This window comes from Panulirus ornatus, chromosome 59, assembly GCF_036320965.1.
Source record: "Panulirus ornatus isolate Po-2019 chromosome 59, ASM3632096v1, whole genome shotgun sequence".
NCBI classification, from domain to species: domain Eukaryota; kingdom Metazoa; phylum Arthropoda; class Malacostraca; order Decapoda; family Palinuridae; genus Panulirus; species Panulirus ornatus.
The window spans coordinates 14,603,372-14,626,700 of record NC_092282.1 but is presented as its reverse complement, the minus strand read 5'-3'; the positions used below and the strand labels follow the sequence as shown (position 1 = coordinate 14,626,700).

General features: G+C 39.5%; 1 protein-coding gene across 10 annotated transcripts in view; it reads left to right on the top strand.

Annotated features, from left to right (window-relative positions):
* lqf (epsin homolog lqf) overlaps nt 1-23,329 on the top strand; it is a 437,420-nt gene that overhangs the window by 270,485 nt on the left and 143,606 nt on the right. For 2 of the 10 annotated variants that reach the window (XM_071696119.1, XM_071696118.1), the window contains one exon: nt 19,201-19,254. The exons of the other annotated variants lie outside the window; for them this stretch is intronic. In XM_071696119.1, the coding sequence (XP_071552220.1) occupies nt 19,201-19,254 (54 nt within the window). The remainder of the gene's footprint in view (nt 1-19,200; nt 19,255-23,329) is intronic. 10 annotated transcript variants of the gene reach the window in all.

Sequence of the window (23,329 nt, the reverse complement as noted above, 5' to 3'; positions counted from 1 at the left end):
AGAGAGCAGAAGAGGGTGTTTTGAAATGGTTTGGGCACATGGAGAGAATGAGTGAGGAAAGATTGACTAAGAGGTTATGTGTGTCGGAGGTGGAGTGAACGAGGAGAAGTGGGAGACCAAAATGGAGGTGGAAAGATGGAGTGAAAAAGATTTTGAGTGATCGGGGCCTGAACATGCAGGAGGGTGAAAGGCGGGCAAGGAATAGAGTGAATTGGATCGATGTGGTATACCGGGGTTGACGTGCTGTCAGTGGATTGAATCAGGGCATGTGAAGCGTCTGGGGTAAACCATGGAAAGTTGTGTGGGGCCTGGATGTGGAAAGGGAGCTGTGGTTTCAGGCATTATTGCATGACAGCTAGAGACTGAGTGTGAACGATTGGGGCCTTTGTTGTCTTTTCCTAGCGCTACCTCGCACACAGGAGGGGGGAGGGGGATGGTATTCCATTTGTGGCGAGGTGGCGATGGGAATGAATAAAGGCAGACAGTGTGAATTGTGTGCATGTGTATATATGTATGTGTCTGTGTGTGTATATATATGTGTACATTGAGATGTTTAGGTATGTATATTTGCATGTGTGGATGTGTATGTATATACATGTGTATGGGGGTGGGTTGGGCCATTTCTTTCGTCTGTTTCCTTGCACTACCTCGCAACCGGGGAGACAGCGACAAAGCAAAATAATAATAATATATATATATATATATATATATATATTTTTTTTCTTTCTTTCATACTATTCGCCATTTCCCGCATTAGCGAGGTAGCGTTGAGAACAGAGGACTGGGCCCTTGAGGGAATATCCTCACCTGGGCCCCTTCTCTGTTCCCTCTTTTGGAAAATTAAAAAAAAAAGTGAGAGGGGAGGATTTCCAGCCCCCCGCTCCCTCCCCTTTTAGTCGCCTTCTACGACACGCAGGGAATACGTGGGAAGTATTCTTTCTCCCCTATCCCCAGGGATAATATATATATATATATATATATATATATATATATATATATATATATATATATATATATGAAGTCGGTTGTGGATGAGAGAGCTTGGGAAGTGAGTCAGTTGTTGTTCGCTGATGATAGAGCGCTGGTGGCTGATTCATGTGAGAAGCTGCAGAAGGTGGTGACTGAGTTTGGTAAAGTGTGTGAAAGAAGAAAGTTAAGAGTAAATGTGAATAAGAGCAAGGTTATTAGGTGCAGTAGGGTTGAGGGTCAAGTCAATTGGGAGGTAAGTTTGAATGGAGAAAAACTGGAGGAAGTAAAGTGTTTTAGATAGCTGGGAGTGGATCTGGCAGCGGATGGAACCATGGAAGCGGAAGTGAATCATAGGGTGGGGGAGGGGGCGAAAATCCTGGGAGCCTTGAAGAATGTGTGGAAGTTGAGAACATTATCTCCGAAAGCAAAAATGGGTATGTTTGAAGGAATAGTGGTTCCAACAATGTTGTATGGTTGCGAGGCGTGGGCTATGGATAGAGTTGTGCGCAGGAGGGTGGATGTGCTGGAAATAAGATGTTTGAGGACAATGTGTGGTGTGAGGTGGTTTGATCAAGTAAGTAATGTAAGGGTAAGAGAGATGTGTGGAAATAAAAAGAGCGTGGTTGAGAGAGCAGAAGAGGATGTTTTGAAATGGTTTGGGCACACGGAGAGAATGAGTGAGGAAAGATTGACCAAGAGGATTTATATGTCGGAGGTGGAGGGAATGAGGAGAAGTGGGAGACCAGATTGGAGGTGGAAAGATGGAGTGAAAAAGATTTTGAGTGATTGGGGCCTGAACATGGAGGAGGGTGAAAGGCGGGCAAGCAATAGAGTGAATTGGATCGATGTGGTATACCGGGGTTGACGTGCTGTCAGTGGATTGAATCAGGGCATGTGAAGCGTCTGGGGTAAATCATGGAAAGTTGTGTGTTGCCTGGATGTGGAAAGGAAGCTGTGGTTTCGGGCATTATTGCATGACAGCTAGAGACTGAGTGTGAACGAATGGGGCCTTTGTTGTCTTTTCCTAGCGCTAACTCACACACATGTGGGGGAGGGGGATGGTATTCCATGTGTGGCGAGGTGGCGATGGGAATAGGCAGACAGTGTGAATTGTGTGCCTGGGTATATATGTATGTGTCTTTGTGTGTATATATATGTGTACATTGAGATGTATAGGTATGTATATTTGCGTGTGTGGACGTGTATGTATATACATGTGTATGGGGGTGGGTTGGGCCATTTCTTTCGTCTGTTTCCTTGCGCTACCTCGCAAACGCGAGAGACAGCGACAAAGCAAAATGAATAGATAATAAATAGATATATATTTTGGAAAGGATCACAATTTTGTGCCTGATCAAGTATTTTCCCATGAGTCCTATAGGTTGATTATTCTGTTATACAGAATGTTTTTACTACAATTGCAAGGATAATTGTGATGATGATATGGGGAACTATTTGCCCCATTAAATCATAAGTATGGCAGTGACAGAGACTTAATTCTAATGCCAAAGGTAAAATTGACATTCAAGACAGATGTCAGATCACTAGCACAGAATGAGTTTGCTGCCTTCCTCAATTTATTCATATAGGTGACAAGTAAGAATGCAAGGAAAAATGAAATGCTGTTGCTTAGTCATGCACAATAAGTCAAGGAGTATGACAAAAGTGATGCATGCTCTGAATGGGGAAATGGAAAACTAGGATGATATGGGTAGATCAGAATGAAAAATAAACACTTTTATGTTTTTTTGAATTGTGTGAAGTTTCCACAGATTTACTGAATACATTTTTTCCATGGTTTGAATGAGAAAGGGGAATGTTAGGAAGTGTTGGCAATGCATTCCAACTTTTCTCATATATTACAAGGCTCATTACTTGCAGTCCTGTTCCCCATATATGACAATGTTCATTCTATCAGTCTCATTTACAAGTTTAACAGGAATGCATCTCCCATTCTTTGTAGAGGAAAATATCCACAAAAATTCATGGAAAAATGATAAACAGCAAATAAACCAGAACAAAAGAGAAAGATATGATAATGTGAACAAGAGAAAACAGTTTGTAGAAAATCAATACCCAAGCTGAACAAGGTATGATAGCAACAGTAATGTAACAAGACAAGACCATTTTGTAGAAAAGCTTATTGTGGGGATGGCAACAAATGGGAAGACTGAATCAAAAGCACTTGCCAGTGAGAAGCTAAGAATAATGAAGAGAAATAGTGTAAGATACTATACATCATTATACAAAGCTTAATAACTGAGAAAGTAAATCAAGTGATTGATTATTTTGAGGATATTCTAGGTATAACAGTACTTATAATGCTGATAAATGTGGCAGAAACCTGGCTTAAGGAAACAGTAAAGTGAAGCTGATGTATAATACTTCAAGACCTTCCATGCCAACTGAATAGAACTAAACAAGGAAATTTTGTAATATCTGCACATAGGAAATAGAGTATCAGCATGTTAGGTGATTGGTTGAAAGATTTTGAATGGTATCATCATACAAAAGATTAATATGAAAGGTGTTTTCTGGTACAAATAGATCATTAATGCTGGATGCTGACTGGGTGTTTAGCCTAACCTCAGAACATAAGGTGGTTTGTTAAGGAGGTAAGTTACTTATTTAGCAACATCAAGGTTACTTGCAATTTTATGGACATAGAGATGACAGGAAAGATATTTGCAGTATATTATAGACCCCAGCTAGAGTATGCATCATGACTTAGATAAACTCTCTTGGGGGTAGACATTGATCAGCAAGTTTGAGGTAGGCAACAAAGATTGAATGAGAAAAAGGGGCTAAGCTACAGGGGAAGTCTAGTAGCCAGGAAATTTCCTATGTTGAAAGGTAGAAGGGAAAAGAGTTATATGATTACAGTTTACAAGTTTCTGAATGGATTTAGGAAAGGATATGTATATTGAACTTTGAATTACAAATGTCAGGTTGAGGGATAACACTTAGTAAGAAAGAATCTACATGTACAAGTGATGTTAAGAAATTAATATGCTATATAGTGATACAGTTTTTGATACATAGAACATTCTAAAAGAGGGATCTGTAAATACAGAAGATACAACATATATGTTGGAAAGATTTTATTACACAAAAAAAGATGTTTAGGAAATGGGGCCTCACAAGTGAACTCCTTCATATTGCAAAAGAAGGTAATTACACATCTGCACACAAGTTCATTAAATGAGATCCTGCCCCTATTTTATTTATACTTTTTTTATAGTCATGGTAATCACAAATCAAGGAAGAAAAAGTGAATACAGTTAGTGAAGTATCTCCCCCTCCTCCCACCCACTCCTCCTCCTCTTCCACCATTGGACATTAAAGAAATATTTGATGTGCATTTTAAAAGACAAATTATGATTATTGGAGTAAGAAAAAATAAGGTAAATCTCACCACAGTCTGACTGTGAAACGAAAGAGGTACACTTAATACCACTCAGTTCTTGGGATGCTAGTGCTCCTACTAATGCAGTAACATTAGAATATATTAGCTTGTTAATGCCTGATGATCTAGCCAGAAGAGGAGGTATGGAGATTACCAGCTTTTGAGATCGTCATGTAGTTACTTATTTTTACATTATGGGAAGAGACCTATATACTCTTGGGGCCCCATTTCCAGTACTTTCTATGCCATCAAAAAGATTTTTTATTTTTTTTTTCTTAAGTTGCCTACATTCAGCGTCTCCTTTCTTCGACTGTTCCAGCCATCCATTACTTTTACACTGAGCCAGTATTTCTTTGCATTCTTTTTAATCATCATCTTTTTCAATTTCTGATGTTGCCATTACTGGCATATATCTCATTTGTGACTCCAAGTGAAGTGTGATCTTTATTAAATCACAAAGTACTGTTATCACCACATTTTTTTTTATATTTACAGTGTTAATGATAGCAAATTGTTTTAAAAGATCTGAATGAGCCAATAATTTCTCAGTAAAAAAAAAAGTTAGATTAGTTATTTACTCGTTGTTAGTAAATCACCAATAATCCTCAGTTAATGTAATAAGTTATCCTGAGTTTTCTTATCTAACTTGACTGCCATTCAAACCCAGTCACTCAGTCATATTAATGTTTTGTCAAAAACAAAATCTGATCATCTGCCATTACTGGTGTGTGTTCTTATGATGGCTCCATTGCTGGCACAGGTTGGCCTTTGTGTGACTTGTGAGGGTAATGGGATATCTGATAACTTACTGTTTTATTATCTTTATATATTTATATAGTTACAGTGTTATTGCATGCAAAGTGTTAAAAAGAATCTTAATAAGCCAAAATTTTTCCTTGTTAAAAAAGATGAGTTATTTTTCATATTTAATTGTTGTGATTAAATCAGTTCTAACTCTTATTAAATGGAATAGATATTCCTGATCTTTTCTGTCTAACTTGAATGCTTTTTGAAGCCACTTTCTTTGTCATTTTAACGTTTTCAAAAATGAATCTGATCTGCGTCTCGCTAATTTTTGTAAAGATTAGAAAACAAATTTAGGCAGTTTTGAACTAAAGTTCCATAACTCTCTTGCAGAGATTAGATTAGATATCTGAAGTTGGGATTTTTAGATTTGCTTCGAAAAAAATATCTGTGGATGTAGAATGAGAGAATTTAACTTCAGGTGCTCATGTAGATATCAGCCAAAAAATAATGGATGTAGAATATCATCACCTCTCTGCAACCATCCTTGTCTGTCCACTGCCATGTTGCAACACTCTCCTTGTTCTGCAGGTATTATTTTGGTATGTATGTATGTAGCTGGCTGCTACTTCCCATAGATTTTGTGTGGAGACCGGCCACATGAAGGTTGACTGTTATGATACCTCCCTCTTTCCTTGAACAGAGAGCTGTAGAATTCTTTACCTTGTTTCATCTTTTCCTCTTCACATAACCTTTCTTTCTGCCTTTTAGAATGTGGTCTACAAAACTCTGCAGAGCTCAGATTAATTTCACTCTTTTTCACTCCTCTGCAGTTTGTCCTGTAGGCATGAGATATTATTTCAAGGAATTTTGGGGTTATAACCTTTTAACCTTCTGTCTGTCTGGTGGGTAACACTGGCTTACTCCACCTATTACTGTCCTTCCAACAAGACTTCACTAACCTACTGTCTTTAAGCCATGAAAAGCACACTTTACCTAAGGATCATGCTTTGTTAAGAAAGATATGCTGCTGACACTCTTGCTTTTTCCATCCCATGGATCAGTATCTTTTTTTTTTTAATTTTTGTATGCATTATTAAGTTTTTGATATGGTGTACAGTACATATGTGTGCCTTGGTCAGTATTTTAGGATGCCATATGATTATTGTAGCCTTTTTTGTATATGAATTTTTATAAATTTTGTCTGTTACTGCCTCTTATACATAGCATATCTCAGTCCATTTATCCACCCATATACTGTACCCTAGTGTAGATGATGAAATTATGATGCCTTGTATGTATGGTGATATTGAGAGATATCCAGCTGAATGGTACGTTGGTATCACAGATAAGATTCAACCCTAAACCCATTCATTGTCTCCATAGAAGCAGGCTTTCTGATCTCAAGTGTTGAGCTGTTTTTTCATTTTTGAAAGATACTATGCTTTGTCTGTATGAGTGCACTGAATAATAGAAAAACAAAGTACACAGCATAATAGAGAGTCACCTTGTTAAGTGTCACATGCAGGACATATGATTGGCATTTGATGAAACATCAATCATCATCCTTCACTCCCTTACACCCTACTAGCATGTAAATATTTGATGATAATCAACTTAGTATGCCACTTTTTGTCTTACACTTTATTCCATGAATCATTTCCATGTGATGTTATGTACATCAGATATTAGATATTAGAATGGCTTCATTATTACAAAGTAATTATATTGAGGTAATTGCTCTTATCATCACATAAATGTTTACAGTGGGGTCACTGTGTTACAAATGAGTTAGGTCCCTGGACCTGGACAATCTGCTTATGCTAGAAAGTAAAAGAAAAGTGAATTGATAGAATAGGGTGAACACCTATACCTGACTGCGGTAATGTACTGTAATGTAATGTAATGTATTGCAAAGTAGATATGGTTAATGAACATTCTATTAGGCAATGCTTAATGAATAAAGATACAGTTCCATGCTTTGTAAGTATGACTAATTGATTGTCTGTCAGACTAGGAATTGATATTATTTTTTGAGCTCATTCATAAGTATGGGTTTTTGTAGGTCAGACGCTCGTAAGTCAGGAACCCCTTGTACATTATTTGACAATTTGTGATACTGTTTGAAGTGGTACACTTTCTTTTAGATGCATTTGTTCATAAATGATTGCTCTGTAGTACTGTATACAACAAATAATGATTATTTTAAAGCTTCACTATTGCAGAGGTGATTGGTACTACCATGGCATTACTGTTTAGAATACTTGTCAGTTTGTAATGCTTTCTTTTGGTCATACACTGGTTTAGTTACATCTACCTGTTCTTGAATTGTTGCTCATTATTATTGTGTACAAAAAATTGTAAATGCTACAGCAAATTCACTATTCTGAAATTATAATAATGAAGTAATTACTACTGCCATAGCATACATGTTTATGATATCATATTGTGACATTTTTTTCTGACATGCATTTATTCATATGTCATCTCTTGGTAATACTGTATATACCAGTTATAAAGCAATTATATTGAGATGATTATTAACATCATAGTGTAAATGTTTACAATATTTGTCCATTTCTGATGCCATTTTAGGTCTTAACTTTTTTATTTGTGCATTTGTTCATGATCGATTGCTCTATATTGCTGTAAGCACTGATTAGAAAATGTTTTAACAACTTTACTATTATAACAAATAATCATTAATACAAAGCAATGAAATGCATGATGAAATAGCAATCAAGCATATTCATTTTTATATGTTATACTTTGTCGCTGTCTCCCACGTTAGCGAGGTAGCGCAAGGAAACAGATGAAAGAATGGCCCAACCCACCCACATAAGCATTTATATACATACACGCCCACACACCCGCACATACGTACCTTTATTTATATTTATTTATTATACTTTGTCGCTGTCTCTCGCGTTAGCAAGGTAGCGCAAGGAAACAGACAAAAGAATGGTCCAACCCACCCTCATGCACATGTATATGCATACACGTCCGCACACACACACATATGCATACTTATACATTTCAACTTATACATATATATACATACAAGGACATATACATATATTCACATGTACATAATTCATACTTGCTGCCTTTATTCATTCCCATCGCCACCTTACCACACATGAAATGACAGCCCCCTCACCCCCGCACGCATGCAAGGTAGCACTAGGAAAAGACAACAAAAGCCACATTCGTTCACACTCAGTCTCTAGCTGTCATGTATAATATACCAAAACCACAGCTCCCTTTCCACATCCAGGCCCCAAAAACCTTCCATGGTTTACCCCAGACGCTTCACATGCCCTGGTCCAATCCATTAACAGCACATTGACCCCATTATACCACATCGTTCCAATTCACTCTATTCCTTACACGCCTTTCACCCTCCTGCATGTTCAGGCCCCAATCACCCAAAATCTTTTTCACCCCATCCTTCCACCTCCAATTTGGTCTCCCGCTTCTCATCGTTCCCTCCACCTTTAACACATATATCCTCTTTGTCAATCTTTCCTCACTCATGCTCTCCATGTAACCAAACCATTTCAATACACCCTCTTCTGCTCACTCAACCACACTCTTTTTATTACCACACATCTCTCATACCTCTTACCCTTTCATTACTTACTCGATCAGACCACCTCACACCACATAATGTCCTCAAAAATCTCATTTCCAACACATCCACCCTCCTCTGCACAACCCTATCTATAGCCCATGCCTTGCAACCATATAACATTGTTAGTACCACTATTCCTTCAAACATACCCATTTTTGCTTTCCAAGATAATGTTCTCACTTTCCACACATTTTTCACCGCTCCCAAAACTTTTGTCTCCTACCCCTTTGTGTGACTCATTTCGGCTTCCATGGTTTCATCCGCTGCCAAATCCACTCCCAGATATCTAAAACACTTCCCTTCCTCCTGTTTTTCTCCATTCAAGCTTACCTCACAATTGACTTGTCCCTTAACCCTACTGTACCTAATAACCTTGCTCTTATTCACATTTACTCTCAGCTTTCTTCTTTCACACACTTTACCAAACTCAGTTACCAGCTTCTGCAGTTTCTCACCCGAATCAGCCAACAGCACTGTACCATCACCAAACAACAACTGGCTCACTTCCCGAGCCCGCTCATCCACAACAGACCACATACTTGCCCCTCTCTCCAAAACTCTTGCATTCACCTCCCTAACAACCCCATCCATAAACATATTAAACAACCATGGAGACATCATGTACCCTTGCCGCAAACCGACATTCACTGAGTACCAATCAATTTCCTTTCTTCCTACTTATACACATGCCTTACATCCCCAATAAAAACTTCACTGCTTCCAGCAACTTGCCTACCACACCATATGCTCTTAATACCTTCCACAGAGTAGCTCTATCAACTCTGTCATATGCCTTCTCCAGATTCATAAATGCTACATACTAATCCATTTGTTTTTCTAAGTATTTCTCACATACATTCTTCAAAGCAAACACCTGATCCACACATCCTCTACCACTTCTGAAACCACACTACCTTTCCCCAATCTGATGTTCTGTACATGCCTTCACCCTCTCACTCAATACCCTCCCATATAATTTTCCAGGAATACTCAACAAACTTATACCTCAGTAATTTGAACACTCACATTTATTCCCTTTGCCTTTGTACAGTGGCACTATGCATTCCACCAATCCTCAGGTACTTCACCATGAGCCATAGATACATTGAATATCTTCACCAACCAGTCAACAACACAGTCACCCCCTTTTTTTAACAGATTCCACTGCAATACCATCCCAACCTGCTGCCTTGCCATCTTTCATCTTCCGCAAAGCTTTCACTACCTCTTCTCTGTATACCAAATCATTCTCCCTGACCCTCTCACTTCGCATGCCACCTCGACCAAAACACCCTATATCTGCCACTCTATCATCTAACACATTCAACAAACCTTCAAAATACTCTCTCCATCTCCTTCTCACATCACCACTACTTGTCATTACCTGCCCATTGGCTCCCTTCACCGATGTTCCCATTTGTTCTCTTGTCTTATGCGCTTTAATTACCTCCTTCCAAAACATCTTTTTATTCTCCCTAAAATTTAATGATACTCTCTCACCCCAACTCTCATTTGCCCTCCTTTTCACCTCTTGCACCTTTCTCTTGACCTCTTGCCTCTTTCTTATACATATACATAACTACACATTTCAAATGTTTACATACATATACATACACCAACAAATACATGTATACACATATACATATTCATATTTGCTGCCCTCAGCCATTCCTTTTGCCACCCCACCACACATGAAATGGTACCCCTCTCCCCCCTCATGCGCGTGAGGTAGCACTAGGAAAAGACAATTAAGTCCACATTTATTCATACTCAGTCTCTAGCTACCATGTGTAGTGCACTGAAACCACAGCTCCTTTTCCACATCTAGGCCCTGCAAAACTTTCCAAGGTTTACCCCAAACACTTCACATGCCCTGGTTGAATCTATTAACAGCAAGTTGACCTTGGTATACCACATTGTTCCAATTCACTCTATTCCTTGCACGTTCCAATTCACTCTATTCCTTGCACACCTTTCACCCTCCTGCATGTTCAGGCCCCGATCACTCAAAATTTTTTCACTCCGTCCTTCCACCTCCAATTTGTGTCCCCCACTTCTCCTCGTTCCCTCCACCTCTGACACATATATCCTCTTTGTCAATCTCTCCTTACTCATTCTCTCCATATGACCAAACTGTTTCAATACACCCTCTTCTGCTTTCTCAACCACACTCTTTACTACTACACATCTCTTACCCTTTCATTACTTACTCGATCAAACTACCTCACACCACATATTGTCCTCAGACATCTTATTTCCAACACATCCACCCTCCTCCACACAACCCTATCTATTGTCCATGCCTCACAACCATATAACATTGTTGGAACCACCATTCCATCAAACATCCCCATTTTTGCTTTCCAAGATAATGTTCTCACCTTCCACACATTCTTCAGCACTCCCAGAACCTTCACCCCCTCCCCCACCCTATGACTCACTTCCGCTTCCATGGTTCCATCAGCTGTAAATCCACTCCCAGATATTAAAACACTCACTTCCTCCAGTTTTTCTCCATTCAAACTTACCTCCCAATTGACTTGTCCCTCAACCCTACTGTCCCTAATAACCTTGCTCTTATTCACATTTACTCTTAGCTTTCCTCTTTCACACACTTTACCAAACTCAAGTCACCAGCTTCTGCAGTTTCTCACCCAAATCAGCCACCAGCGTATCATCACTGAACAACAACTGACTAACTTCTCAAGACCTTTCATCCACAATAGACTGCATACTTGCACCTCTCTCCAAAACTCTTGCATTCACCTCCCTAACAACCCCATCCATAAACAAATTAAACAACCATGGAGACATCATGCACCATTGCTGCAAACCAACATTCACTGAGAACCAATCACTTTCCTCTTTTCCTACTCGTACACATGCCTTACATCCACAATGCTTCTATTCAAATGTTTCCTAGATCCACTGCAAAAATAGATTTTTAGGTCTTGAGAGTTCAAAGTAGAGAAGTCACAGTCTGTACAAGAGTCTGAACACTTCTTCATTATCATGCATTATAATCATCCCTTTCTCTTGGTGAATAGAGCTGGTAGGCATCACAATCATCATCTTTATCCTTGTCATAATATCATAGATGTTTTTATCATTATCAGAGGTATATTATGTGCACATTTCTTTTGATTCATTGTTTTTCGGCTAAGCCTCCTTACTCTAAAATTTATTGCGATGAATTGACACGTTTTGTGACAGACCCCTCCTGGATGTAGTGGAAATTATTCCCAGCCAATGGCAGCACTTCCTAGAAGGACTAGAAACAGTACCTTACACAGCACATCTGTATTACCTCCGTGATCCATTAATCCCCCCTTTTTTTTTTCAATAAAGAATACTTCCCACATATTCCCCACGTGTCTTAGAAAGCGACTAAAGGGGGCAGGAGTTGGGGGCTGGAAACCCCCCCATCGTTGTATATAGATTTATAAAAGTGGAAACGAAAGGAGTCAAGCGGGGAGTGCTCACCCTTCTTGAAGGCTCAGATTGGGGTGTATGAATGTGTGTGAATGTAACCACGATGAGAAGGAGAGATAGGTAGTATGTTGCAGGAAAGAAACCTGGATGTTTAAGCTCTGAGTGAAATGAAGCTCATGGGTAAAGAGGAAGGGTGGTTTGGGAATGTCTTGGAAGTAAAGTCACGGGTTGGTGATAGGACAAGAGCACAGGAAGGAGTAGCACTACTCCTCATGCAGGAGTTGTGGAAACATGTGATAGAGTGTAAGAAAGTAAATTCTAGATTGATGTGCGTAAAACTGAAAGTGGATGGAGAGAGATGGGTGATTATTGGTGCGTGCCTATGCACCTGGTCATGAGAAGAAAGATCATGAGAGGCAAGTGTTTAGGGAGCAGCTGAGTGAGTGTGTTAGCAGCTTTAATGCATGAGACCGGGTTGTAATAATGGGTGATTTGCATGCGAAGGAGAGTAATGTGGCAGTTGAGGATATAATTGATGTGCATGGGGTGTTCAGTGTTATAATTTGAAATTGTGAAGAGCTTGTGGATTTTTGTGCTGAATAAGGACTGGTGATTGGGAATACCTGGTATAAAAAGAGAGATATACATAAGTATATGTATGTAAGTAGGAGAGATGGTCATAGGGCGTTATTGGATTATGTATTAATTGATAGGCATGTAAAAGAAAGACTTTTAGATGTTAATGTGCTGAGGGGGCAACTGGGGGATGTCTGATCACTATCTTGTGGAGGCGAAGGTGAAGATTTGTAGAGGTGTTCGGAAAAGAAGAGAAAATGTCAGGGAGAAGAGAATGGTGAAAGTAAGTGAACTTGGAGAGGAGGCTTGCGTGAGGAAGTACTAGGGGAGATTGAGTGTAGAATGGCAAAAGGTGAGAGCAACTGATGTAAGGGTAGTTGGGAGAGGAATAGGATATATTTAGGGAAGCAGTGATGGCTTGCACAAAAGATGCATGTGGCTTGAGAAAGGTGGGAGATGGGCAGATTAGAATGGGTAGTGAGTGGTGGGAAGAAGTAAGATTGTTAGTGAAAGAGAAGAGAGAAGTGTTTAGATGATTTTTGCAGGGAAGTAGTGCAAATGACTGGGAGATGTATAAAAGAAAGCAGCTGGAGGTCAAGAGAAAGGTGCAAGAGGTGAAATAGAGGGCAAATGAGAGTTGGGGTGAGAGAGTATGATTAAAGTTTAGGGAGAATAAAAAGATGTATTGGAAGAAGGTAAATAACGTGCATAAGACAGGAGAACAAATGGGAACATTGGTGATGGAGGCAAATGGGGAAGAAATAACAAGTAGTGATAAAGTGAGAAGGAGGTGGATTGAAGGTTTGTTGAATGTGTTTGATCACAGAGTGGCAGATATGGGGTGTTTTGGTCAGGGTGGTGTGCAAAGTGAGAGGGACAGGGTGAATGGTGTGGTAAACAGAGAAGAGGTAGTGAAAGCTTTGAGGAAGATGAAAGCTGGCAAGGCAGTGGATTTGGATGGTATTGCAGTGGAATTTATTAAAAAGGGGATGACTGTTGTTGTTTAGCTTGTAAGGATATTCAATATATGCATGGATCATGGTGAAGTTCCTGAGGATTGGCGGAATGCATTCATAGTGCCATTGTACAAAGACAAGGGGGATAAAGATGAGTGTTCAAATTGCAGAGGTGTAAGTTTGTTTAGTATTCCTGGGAAATTATATGGGAGGGTATTGATTGAGAGGGTAAAAGTATATACAGAGCATCAGATTGGTGAAGAGCAGTGTGGTTTCAGAAGTGGTAGAGGATGTGTGGATCAGGTGTTTGCTTTGAAGAATGTATTTGAGAAATACTTGGAAAAACAAATGGATTTGTATGTAGCATTTATGGATCTGGAGAAGAAATGTGATAGGAATGATTGAGAAGCTTTGTGGAAGGTTTGGAAAATGTATGGTAAGGGAGGTAAGTTGCTAGAAGCAGTGATAAGTTTTTACCAAGGATGTAAGGCATGTGTACGAGTAGGAAGAGAGGAAAGGATTGGTTCTCAGGGAATGTCAGTTTGCTGCAGGGGTGCATGATGTCTCCATGGTTGTTTGATTTGTTTATGGATGGGGTTGTTAGGGAGGTGAATGCAAGAGTTTTGGAGAGAAGGGTAAGTATGCAGTCTGTTGGGGATGAGAAAGCTTGGGAAGTGAGTCAGTTGTTGTTTGCTGATGATACAGTGCTGGTGGCTGATTCATGTGAGAAGCTGCAGAGGTTGGTGACTAAGTTTGGTAAAGTGTGTGAAAGGAGAAAGTTGAGAGTAGATATGAATAAGAGCAAGGTTAATTATTAAGTTCAGTAGGGTTGAGAGACAAGTTGAATTGGAGGTAAGTTTGAATGGAGAAAAACTGGAGGAAGTGAAGTGTTTTAGATATCTGGGAGTTGATTTAGCAGCGGATGGAACCATAGAAGCGGAAGTGAGTCACAATGTGGGAGAGGGGGCGAAGGTTCTGGGAGCGTTGAAGAATGTGTGGAAGGCGAGAATGAAATCTCAGAAAGCAAAATAGGTATGTTTGAAGGAATAGTGATACCAACAATGTTATGGTTGTGAGGTATGGGCTGTAGATAGGATTGTGTGGAGGAGGGTGGGCTATAGGTAGGGTTGTGTGGAGGAGGGAGGATGTGTTGGAAATGAAATGTTTGAGGGCAATATGTGATGTGAGGTGGCTTGATCGAGTAAGTAACATAAGGGTCAGAAAGATGTGTGGTAATAAAAAGTGTGTGGTTGAGAGGGCAGAAGAAGGTGTGTTAAAATGGTTTGGAGACATGAAGAGAATGAGTGATGAAAAATTGATGAAGAGGTTATATGTGTCAGAGGTGGAGGAAAGAAGGAGAAGCAGGAGACCAAATTGGAGGTGGAAGGATGGAGTGAAAAAGATTTTAAGCGATTGGGGCCTGAACATGCAGGAGGGTGAAAGGAGTGCAAGAAATAGAGTGAATTGGAATGATGTGGTATACTGGGGTTAACGTGCTGTCAGTGGATTGAACCAGGGCATGTGAAGCGTCTGGGGTAAACCATGGAAAGGTCTGTGGGGCCTGGATATGGAAACGGAGCTGTGGTTTTGGTGCATTACACATGACAGCTAGAGACTGAGTGTGAACAAATGTGTCTTCTTGTCTTTTCTTGGCTCTACCTTGCTGGGGGGAGGGTGCTATTTCCTGTGTGGCGGGTTGGCGATGGGAGCGGATGAAGGCAGCAAGTATGAATATTCACATGTTCATATATGTGTATATCTGTGTATTTATATGTATGTATACATTGAAATGTGTATGGGCATTTATGTATATATGTGTATATGAATGATTGGGCTGTTCTTCCTCTGTTTCCTTGCGCTACCTCGCTGACACAGGAAACAGCAATTAAGTATCATATAAAAAAAATATGTATGTATCACACTATATAGAGGAAAGATACCAAATAGTAGTATATTTTCTTCTGCATTTGTTTGGGAGGGTGTTGAGTAAACAGGAGGGTGCCTGTGCTGACAGGCTAGATATTCTTCATCTGCATGAGTCTGTTTGTCTATATATTTATATCTCTGATGCCCAGTCCCTCTGGGAACTCCCTCAGTGGGCTGGATACAACAAAAGAGTCTAATGGTGAATTCCAGAGCTGCTGCTTTGCCTTCATTGCCTCATCCTTAACAGGTCACTGGCAGATGCCAACTCTAGCGCATAAGTTTACAATGGTTATGGTTTTTTCCAAGTTTCATTGCATTCTTGTAAACCTAAAAACCTAATCAAATTACACTGTTCATGATTTCATGGCATGATTTCATACTACACAGAGAATGTTTTATTTTACATATTTTATGTATTTATTGCATATACAAGTAAACACTGCGATGGAGTTACCCTCTGCCAGTGGTCTGTTGAGGGTAAGAAGTGGCACTGGAGTTCTTTTGTTAAGGAGACTTTGTTGCCGAGGCTATCCCCTTGAGTGAATTCCAGTTGAAACAGGTATCGTAGATATAGATACATATTTTTTTTATATATACATATTCACCATTTCCCGTGTAGTAAGGTAGCGTCAAGAATAGGTGACTGTGCCTCAGAGGGAAAAATCCCCAATTGGACCTGCATGTCTGTTCCTTCTCTTGGAAAAGTAAAACATATGTTTTATGAATATATATTATATACATTGAACTTTAGAGTATGTGAACGGATAACTTTATTGTACCGAAAATATCATCACATATTCCAGGAATTACATCTTCTAATTTAAAGTGAATTGCAGTGATAAGCATTGTTATCTGGGTTCCCATCTGGTTTACATATATAACTGACTTGCATATTTTTTCCAGGTGTGTCAGTATGCTCTTACTGATATATGTGGATAACTAGCGGAATTTTAAACAGAGGCAATGAGAGTAGGACAATGGTAATGATGAGAGCAGGACTTTTGGTTCACCATTAGATGAAGGAAGCAATTAAAGAAGTGGTGTTTATGTGAAAATATTGCGAATTGTCAAAGTGAACTGCACGCAATAAGCATGACTTGGTCATGTCTCTTTCTCCTCTTCTCCCTCCTTTTTAAGTTTATTCCCTTCCCCTCCTTTATTTTCTCCTGTTCCTTTTTTAGGGATGCTTTTAATGGATAGGCCCCATATAGGGTAATTTACACTGGAGGTAGGGAATAGCTTAGTTTCACTGCAGTATAAGGTAGCAATATTGGTTCGAACTTTGATAGCAACTGGTCAGGTCCTCCACTCACTCTTTTGTTCTGTCCTACTGACCTTGGTTGACATTTAGGAGATAAGTAGTTTCCAGAACTCATTCTTGGGAGGGAAGGGGGTGACTAGTTGATGTAAGTTTTGTTTTCTCATAGAACCAGAGTAAAGGTAATAAATTGTGAACAAAGATCACCTCCTCTAGACAAGGTGGATGGGTTGATCCATTAGTCCATGATATTTAGCAAGTTCTGTACCTTGACTCATTAAACTGTGATATTGTGGGAGACTAGACTGCCTTAAAGGATGAAATTGTGAAGGGAATCCCTTGCAAGGCCAAAGTTCTTCCACTAAATGGGAGTTTATGGAGAAGGGCTATATTCAAGGACATCACTGGTAGTTGTGACTTTGTCTTAATTTCTATGATTTACATGTGAAATTTCTTTAACCTTTCTTCAGGCAGAAGTTTGGAGAATGCCGAGCAGATAATCTTTTACATAGTAGTATATCTTTTTATCATGACAGTACCATGAGTCTGGGAAGCCTTTCAGGCCTTTATTTAAGGATCTCTTGTTGTAGACATATCTGAAGCCTTTTGTTTGAAGCTCTCTTTTAGACCTTTCCCCATCAACAGTAGGGCTATTAATACTTTTGCCTCATATGAGAATACCCACCAAAGAATACCCATCTCTAGGTTTTTGATATTTTGTATTGGGCCATGTTTGGGATAAACTTAACATGTGTCTTTATGAGATTTGTCGCTTCTCCACTCTACCCAGATGGGGGGCCTTCTTGAGTGTAGACAGGTTACATCTGATAGTTTTTCTAATAGGTTACCTCCTAAGTATCTAAGTAAGCTTTTCCTAATTGCCTTGGGCTGTAGGAACATTAGTTTTTTTTTACATGCTTTGTCCAGACTCAGAATTCTTCTTTGATAACACCTTCTTACAGGCTAACATTACCCAAAACCGTAGGTTCTTGATTAAGATTAAAACTGATAAATAGAGAATATCCCTTTTGTCTAATTAGAAAGACGTCAAGAGAGCTTCATTCCTTGTGCCCAATTAGACTTATCCAGAGTTTTTATCATTATTTGTGTTCTCTGGAACCTGGAACTATATTTGTCGAGAAGTATTTTTATGTGGATGAAGAAATTTTCTTTTCTCAACCTTGGTTCTACAGTAGAGCACTTGATATTAGGCAGCTGTTCTCCTTTAAATTGACCTGCCTAGAAGCCTTTTATTAAGAAAAAGGAAAAATTAAATGGTCTTTAGCAGTCATTGTCTGCCATCCTTAGTTAATAGATTTGCTCAAACATTGTGGATCTTCCCAGTGTGGCTTCAGATTTCCTCCTTCAGGAGAAACAAGATTCCAGTGTGTCCCCAATTTGCTATTGAAGATATCTGTTCCCCTTTGAAGTTAGTCTTTTTATCTGAAAGTTTTTCTTTCAAACCCCCTCCTTCATATGGGTGTGTAATCATTGGACAAATCAGTGAGGAGAGAAATGTAGGTTTTGAAATTTGAGAAGTGTTTTCTCTCATACCCCGTTTTGCTTTATTCTTTTTTTTTCTTGTGTGTGTGTGGTGGGGTCTCTTTGCCCTGCCTTGCCATCCCCATTCCTTTGTTTGAAAAACAATTCTCTACTAACTTTGATCAGTTTTGGGTTGATGTCTATAACCTGCAGAAAGTTAGCTTTGTATGGCCAAGAGCCAGTGGGTCAGTGGAGTCATATAGATAGCTGTACATGATTGGCTGGAGGCAAGCCCAGAACAAGCAAATAGGCTGCTATCTGGTTAGAAGGATGTTGGTGAGTGTGGGGAGCAAGTGTTCCCCACCAGATTAACAGTTTAGAAGGTTCTAACCCCAGTATTCCTAGAGAGAATATCTTATGTTTACAGGAATCTGCCACAGAGAGAAAAGGTTTTTCTTTTCACCTGAGATGGCCTTCAGGAAGGCATGTTTTGCCCATGTCATGTCAGTCACTGTAAGAACAAGATGTAGTGTATTGGAAATTAACTTAATGTATGAGTTAACAAATTGACTAACTTACAGTAATAGCTTGAATTACCTGACAAACAGAATTGCTTCTCCATTATACTGATCAAATCCTGTATCAGATGTATTACATTAGCTAGCATTAGTTCATATTTCAATTTTGAAATTATAATGAACATGTATTTATGGGAGTTCTTGAAGAGGTATGTAGTAGTTGACTTAGACATACTATAGCAGTTTTAGGACTTTTTTTTTTTTTAGGAATACAAACCCCTCTTCTTCTTCCTATACAGACAGACCCATGGGGAATGGCTCTCCCAAATGGTGGTTCAGAAACACCCAAACAGGTACTGTATCAGGAGCTGTAATCTTTGCTTTGTTAGCCAAGTTACTGTACAGTATGTATACCCAAACCACAATTCTTTGTCAGTGATATACTAGTTAGTGCGAGTTTATCCTAAGGGTAGATTAGATACATTATCATTTGTAGTTATAGAACTAATCTTTATGTAGATGACGTAATTGACATAGTAAAGATTATTAGAAACATCAATCTATGAGCTCCTTAGACTAATTTTCTTGTAGTTGGGAATGGCATGTTCATTGATAACTTTATAAGAATGTAGGTTGTTAGTTTTTATGTTCAATTCATAAGAATTTAGGTCGTTTGTTTTAAAGTTATTGTTTATAAAGTTATTGTGACAGTGTTTGCTGTTGAATTTTAAGTGCAATTAATACATATACAAACATGGAAAGGAAAGAGAACAAGTTACTTTATCACATGACTCGAGTCACTCAAGTGAATACAAAGTTAAAGCAAAAGGAATTATCTCTCATTGATGTTTTTGCCATTGGCTGTCATTCCATTCCAACCAATGATGATGGTTTATTGAATACTCTTAATCTTCACACTGTCCTTTTCTGAAATTACTCTTTCCCAATTTTTTTTTTTTTAATATTCCCACACACCAAGGTAACCATTCTCTTATAAGGAGTAAAGCATTCTGCCAAGTGGTAGTCTATGGAGTTAGGGTTAGGAAATCCAGTTATGCAAAATGAATTTGTATTAAAAGTGCAAGGCAATTCACAATTCAACACATGAAAATGGAAGCAGTTAAAGGCATTCCTGGTTTCTTTATTTTACCGTATACTGGTTCTGATCTGTATTCCTGGTTTCTATACTTTTCCCCAATATGGTTCTTCTGTTTTATGCATACTTACAGCCTCAACATTGGTCACACTTGCTGGAAAAATTATTTATTTATTTGATTTTATCTTTACCGTATAAGATACGAGTTAGTTTTCACATACCTGCACAAGATGAATTGATATATTCTTTTTTTTTTCTTTTACGTGCTTGCCATTTCCCACTTTAGTACTGTAGTGCCAGGACAAAGAAGTAGCCTCATTTGCCCATGTCCATTCTCTAGCTGTCATGTATCGTAAACCAAAACTTTAGCTTCCTATCCACTTCCAGGCTCCTCAGACCTGTGGTTTCTCCCACCTGCTTCATATACCCAGGTTCAGTCCATTGGCAGCATATTCTCCCTGTACACCACATTGCTGCGATTCGCTCTATCACTTGCATGCCTCACACTCACCTGCATGTTCAGGCCCAGAACCCTCATATTATCTTTCGCTTAAACCTTTCACCTCTTCCTTTGTTTCTCCCTTTTCCATATTCTTACCATCTCAGAGAAGTATACCTTCTTAGTCATTCTTTCATCCTCTCCATGTGTCAAAATCAAAAGCTATAAAGGTATACAACCAAAGATCAAAAAGTAGGAATCCTCAAATTACCCAATCAAAGAGAAAGTGTCTTCATGACTAGGCTCCGAATTGGACATACTCATCTCACCCATAGCTACATGAAGCCAAGTGGTGAAGAAAGACAGGTTCCCTATTGTCACACATGTCAATCTGATTTGACAATAATACACATTTTAATGGAATGTGTTTTTTTAATCGAGAGCAGAGAGCAATTCATTACATGGCAGGTCCATGAATGAATTCCTTGGTGACAGCTGTCATATTGACAGGTGAATGAAATTTTTAAGTATATGTATGGATATGGATATTTTATCCCTGGGGATAGGGGAGAAAGAATACTTCCCACGTATTCCCTGCGTGTCGTAGAAGGCGACTCAAAGGGAAGGGAGCGGGGGGCTGGAAATCCTCCCCTCATTTTTTTTTTTTTTTTTCTTTTTAATTTTCCAAAAGAAGGAACAGAGAAGGGGGCCAGGTGAGGATATTTCCTCAAAGGCCCAGTCCTCTGTTCTTAACGCTACCTCGCTAATGCGGGAAATGGCGAATAGTACGAAAGAAAAAAGAAAGAAAGTATGGATATATATGTGTGCATGTCTATATTTATATGGTTTTGGTGCATTACACATGACAGCTTAAGACTGAATGTATGTGGCCTTTTTTGTCTTTTGCTGGTGCTACATCACTGAAGTGGGGGTTAGTGATGCTATTTCCTGTGGGGTGGGGAAACAGACAAAAAGGACACATTCGTTCACACTCAGTCTCTAGCTGTCATGTGTAATGCACCAAAACCACAGCTCCCAATCCACATCCAGGCCTGACAGACCTTTCCATGGTTTACCCCACACGCTTCACATGCCCTGGTTCAATCCATTGAAGCACATCAACCCCGGTATACCACATTGTTCCAATTCACTCTATTCCTTGCACACCTCTCACCCTGCTGTATGTTCAGGCCCCAGTCTTTCAAAATCTTTTTCACTCCATCCTTCCACCTCCAATTTGGTCTCTTGCTTCTTGTTCTCTCCACCTCTGACACACATATCCTCTTTGTCAATCTTTCGTCACTCATTCTCTCCATATGTCCAAACCATTTGAACACACCCTCTTCTTCTCTTTCAACCATACTCTTTTAATTTCCACACATCTCTCTTACCCTTTCATTACTTACTCGATCAAACTGCCTCACACCACATATTGTCCTCAAGCATTTCATTTACAACACATCCACCCTCCTTTACACAACCCTTTCTATAGCCCCTGCCTCGCAACCATATAACATTGCTGGAACCATTATTTCTTCAAACATAGCCTTTTTTGCTCTCTTAGATAACGTTCTCCCCTTCTGCACATTCTTCATCGCTCCCAGAACCCTCGCCCCCTCCCCCACCGTGTGACTCGCTTCCGCTTCCATGATTCCATCCACTGCTAAGTCCACTCCCAGGAATCTGAAACACTTCGCTTCCTCGATTTTTTCTAAATTCAAACTTACATCCCAATTAACTTGGGGGGGGATGCTATTTCATGTGGCAGGGTAGCAATGGGAATGGATGAAGGCAGCAAGTATGAATATTTACATGTGTATATATGTATATGTCTGTGTATGTATGTTATGGTTCCAACAATGTTGTATGGTTGCGAGGCATGGGCTATGGATAGAGTTGTGCGCAGGAGAGTGGATGTGCTGGAAATGAGATGTTTGAGGACAATATGTGGTGTGAGGTGGTTTGATCGAGTAAGTAATGTAAGGGTAAGAGAGAAGTGTGGAAATAAAAAGAGTGTGGTTGAGAGAGGAGAAGAGGGTGTTTTGAAATGGTTTGGCCACATGGAGAGAATGAGTGAGGAAAGATTGACCAAGAGGATATATGTGTCAGAGGTGGAGGGAACAAGGAGAAGTGGGAGACCAAATTGGAGGTGGAAAGATGGAGTGAAAAAGATTTTGAGTGATCGGGGCCTGAACATGCAGGAGGGTGAAAGGCGTGCAAGGAATAGAGTGAATTGGAACGATGTGGTGTACCGGGGTCGACGTGCTGTCAATGGATTGAACCAGGGCATGTGAATTGTCTGGGGTAAACCATGGAAAGTTGTGTGGGGCCTGAATGTGGAAAGGGAGCTGTGGTTTCGGTGCATTATTACATGACAGCTAGAGACTGAGTGTGAACGAATGGGGCCTTTGGTGTCTTTTCCTAGCGCTACCTCGCACACATGTGGGGGGAGGGGGTTCCTATTCTATGTGTGGCGAGGTGGCGATGGGAACAAATAAAGGCAGACAGTATGAATTATGTACATGTGTATATATGTATATGTCTGTGTGTGTATATATATATGTACATTGAGATGTATAGGTATGTATATTTGCGGGTGTGGACGTGTATGTATATACATGTGTATGTGGGCAGGTTGGGCCATTCTTTCGTCTGTTTCCTTGCGCTGCCTCACTAACGTGGGAGACAGCGATAAAGCAAAATAATGAATAAATAAATATGTATGTTATGTATATATTGAAATGTATCTGTATGTATATATATGTGTATGGGCATTTATGTATATACATGTGTATGTAGGTGGATTGGGCCATTCCTTGATGACGCAGGAGACGGCGGGGGGCTGGAAACCCTCCCCTCCTTGTATTATAACTTTCTAAAAGGGGAAACAGAA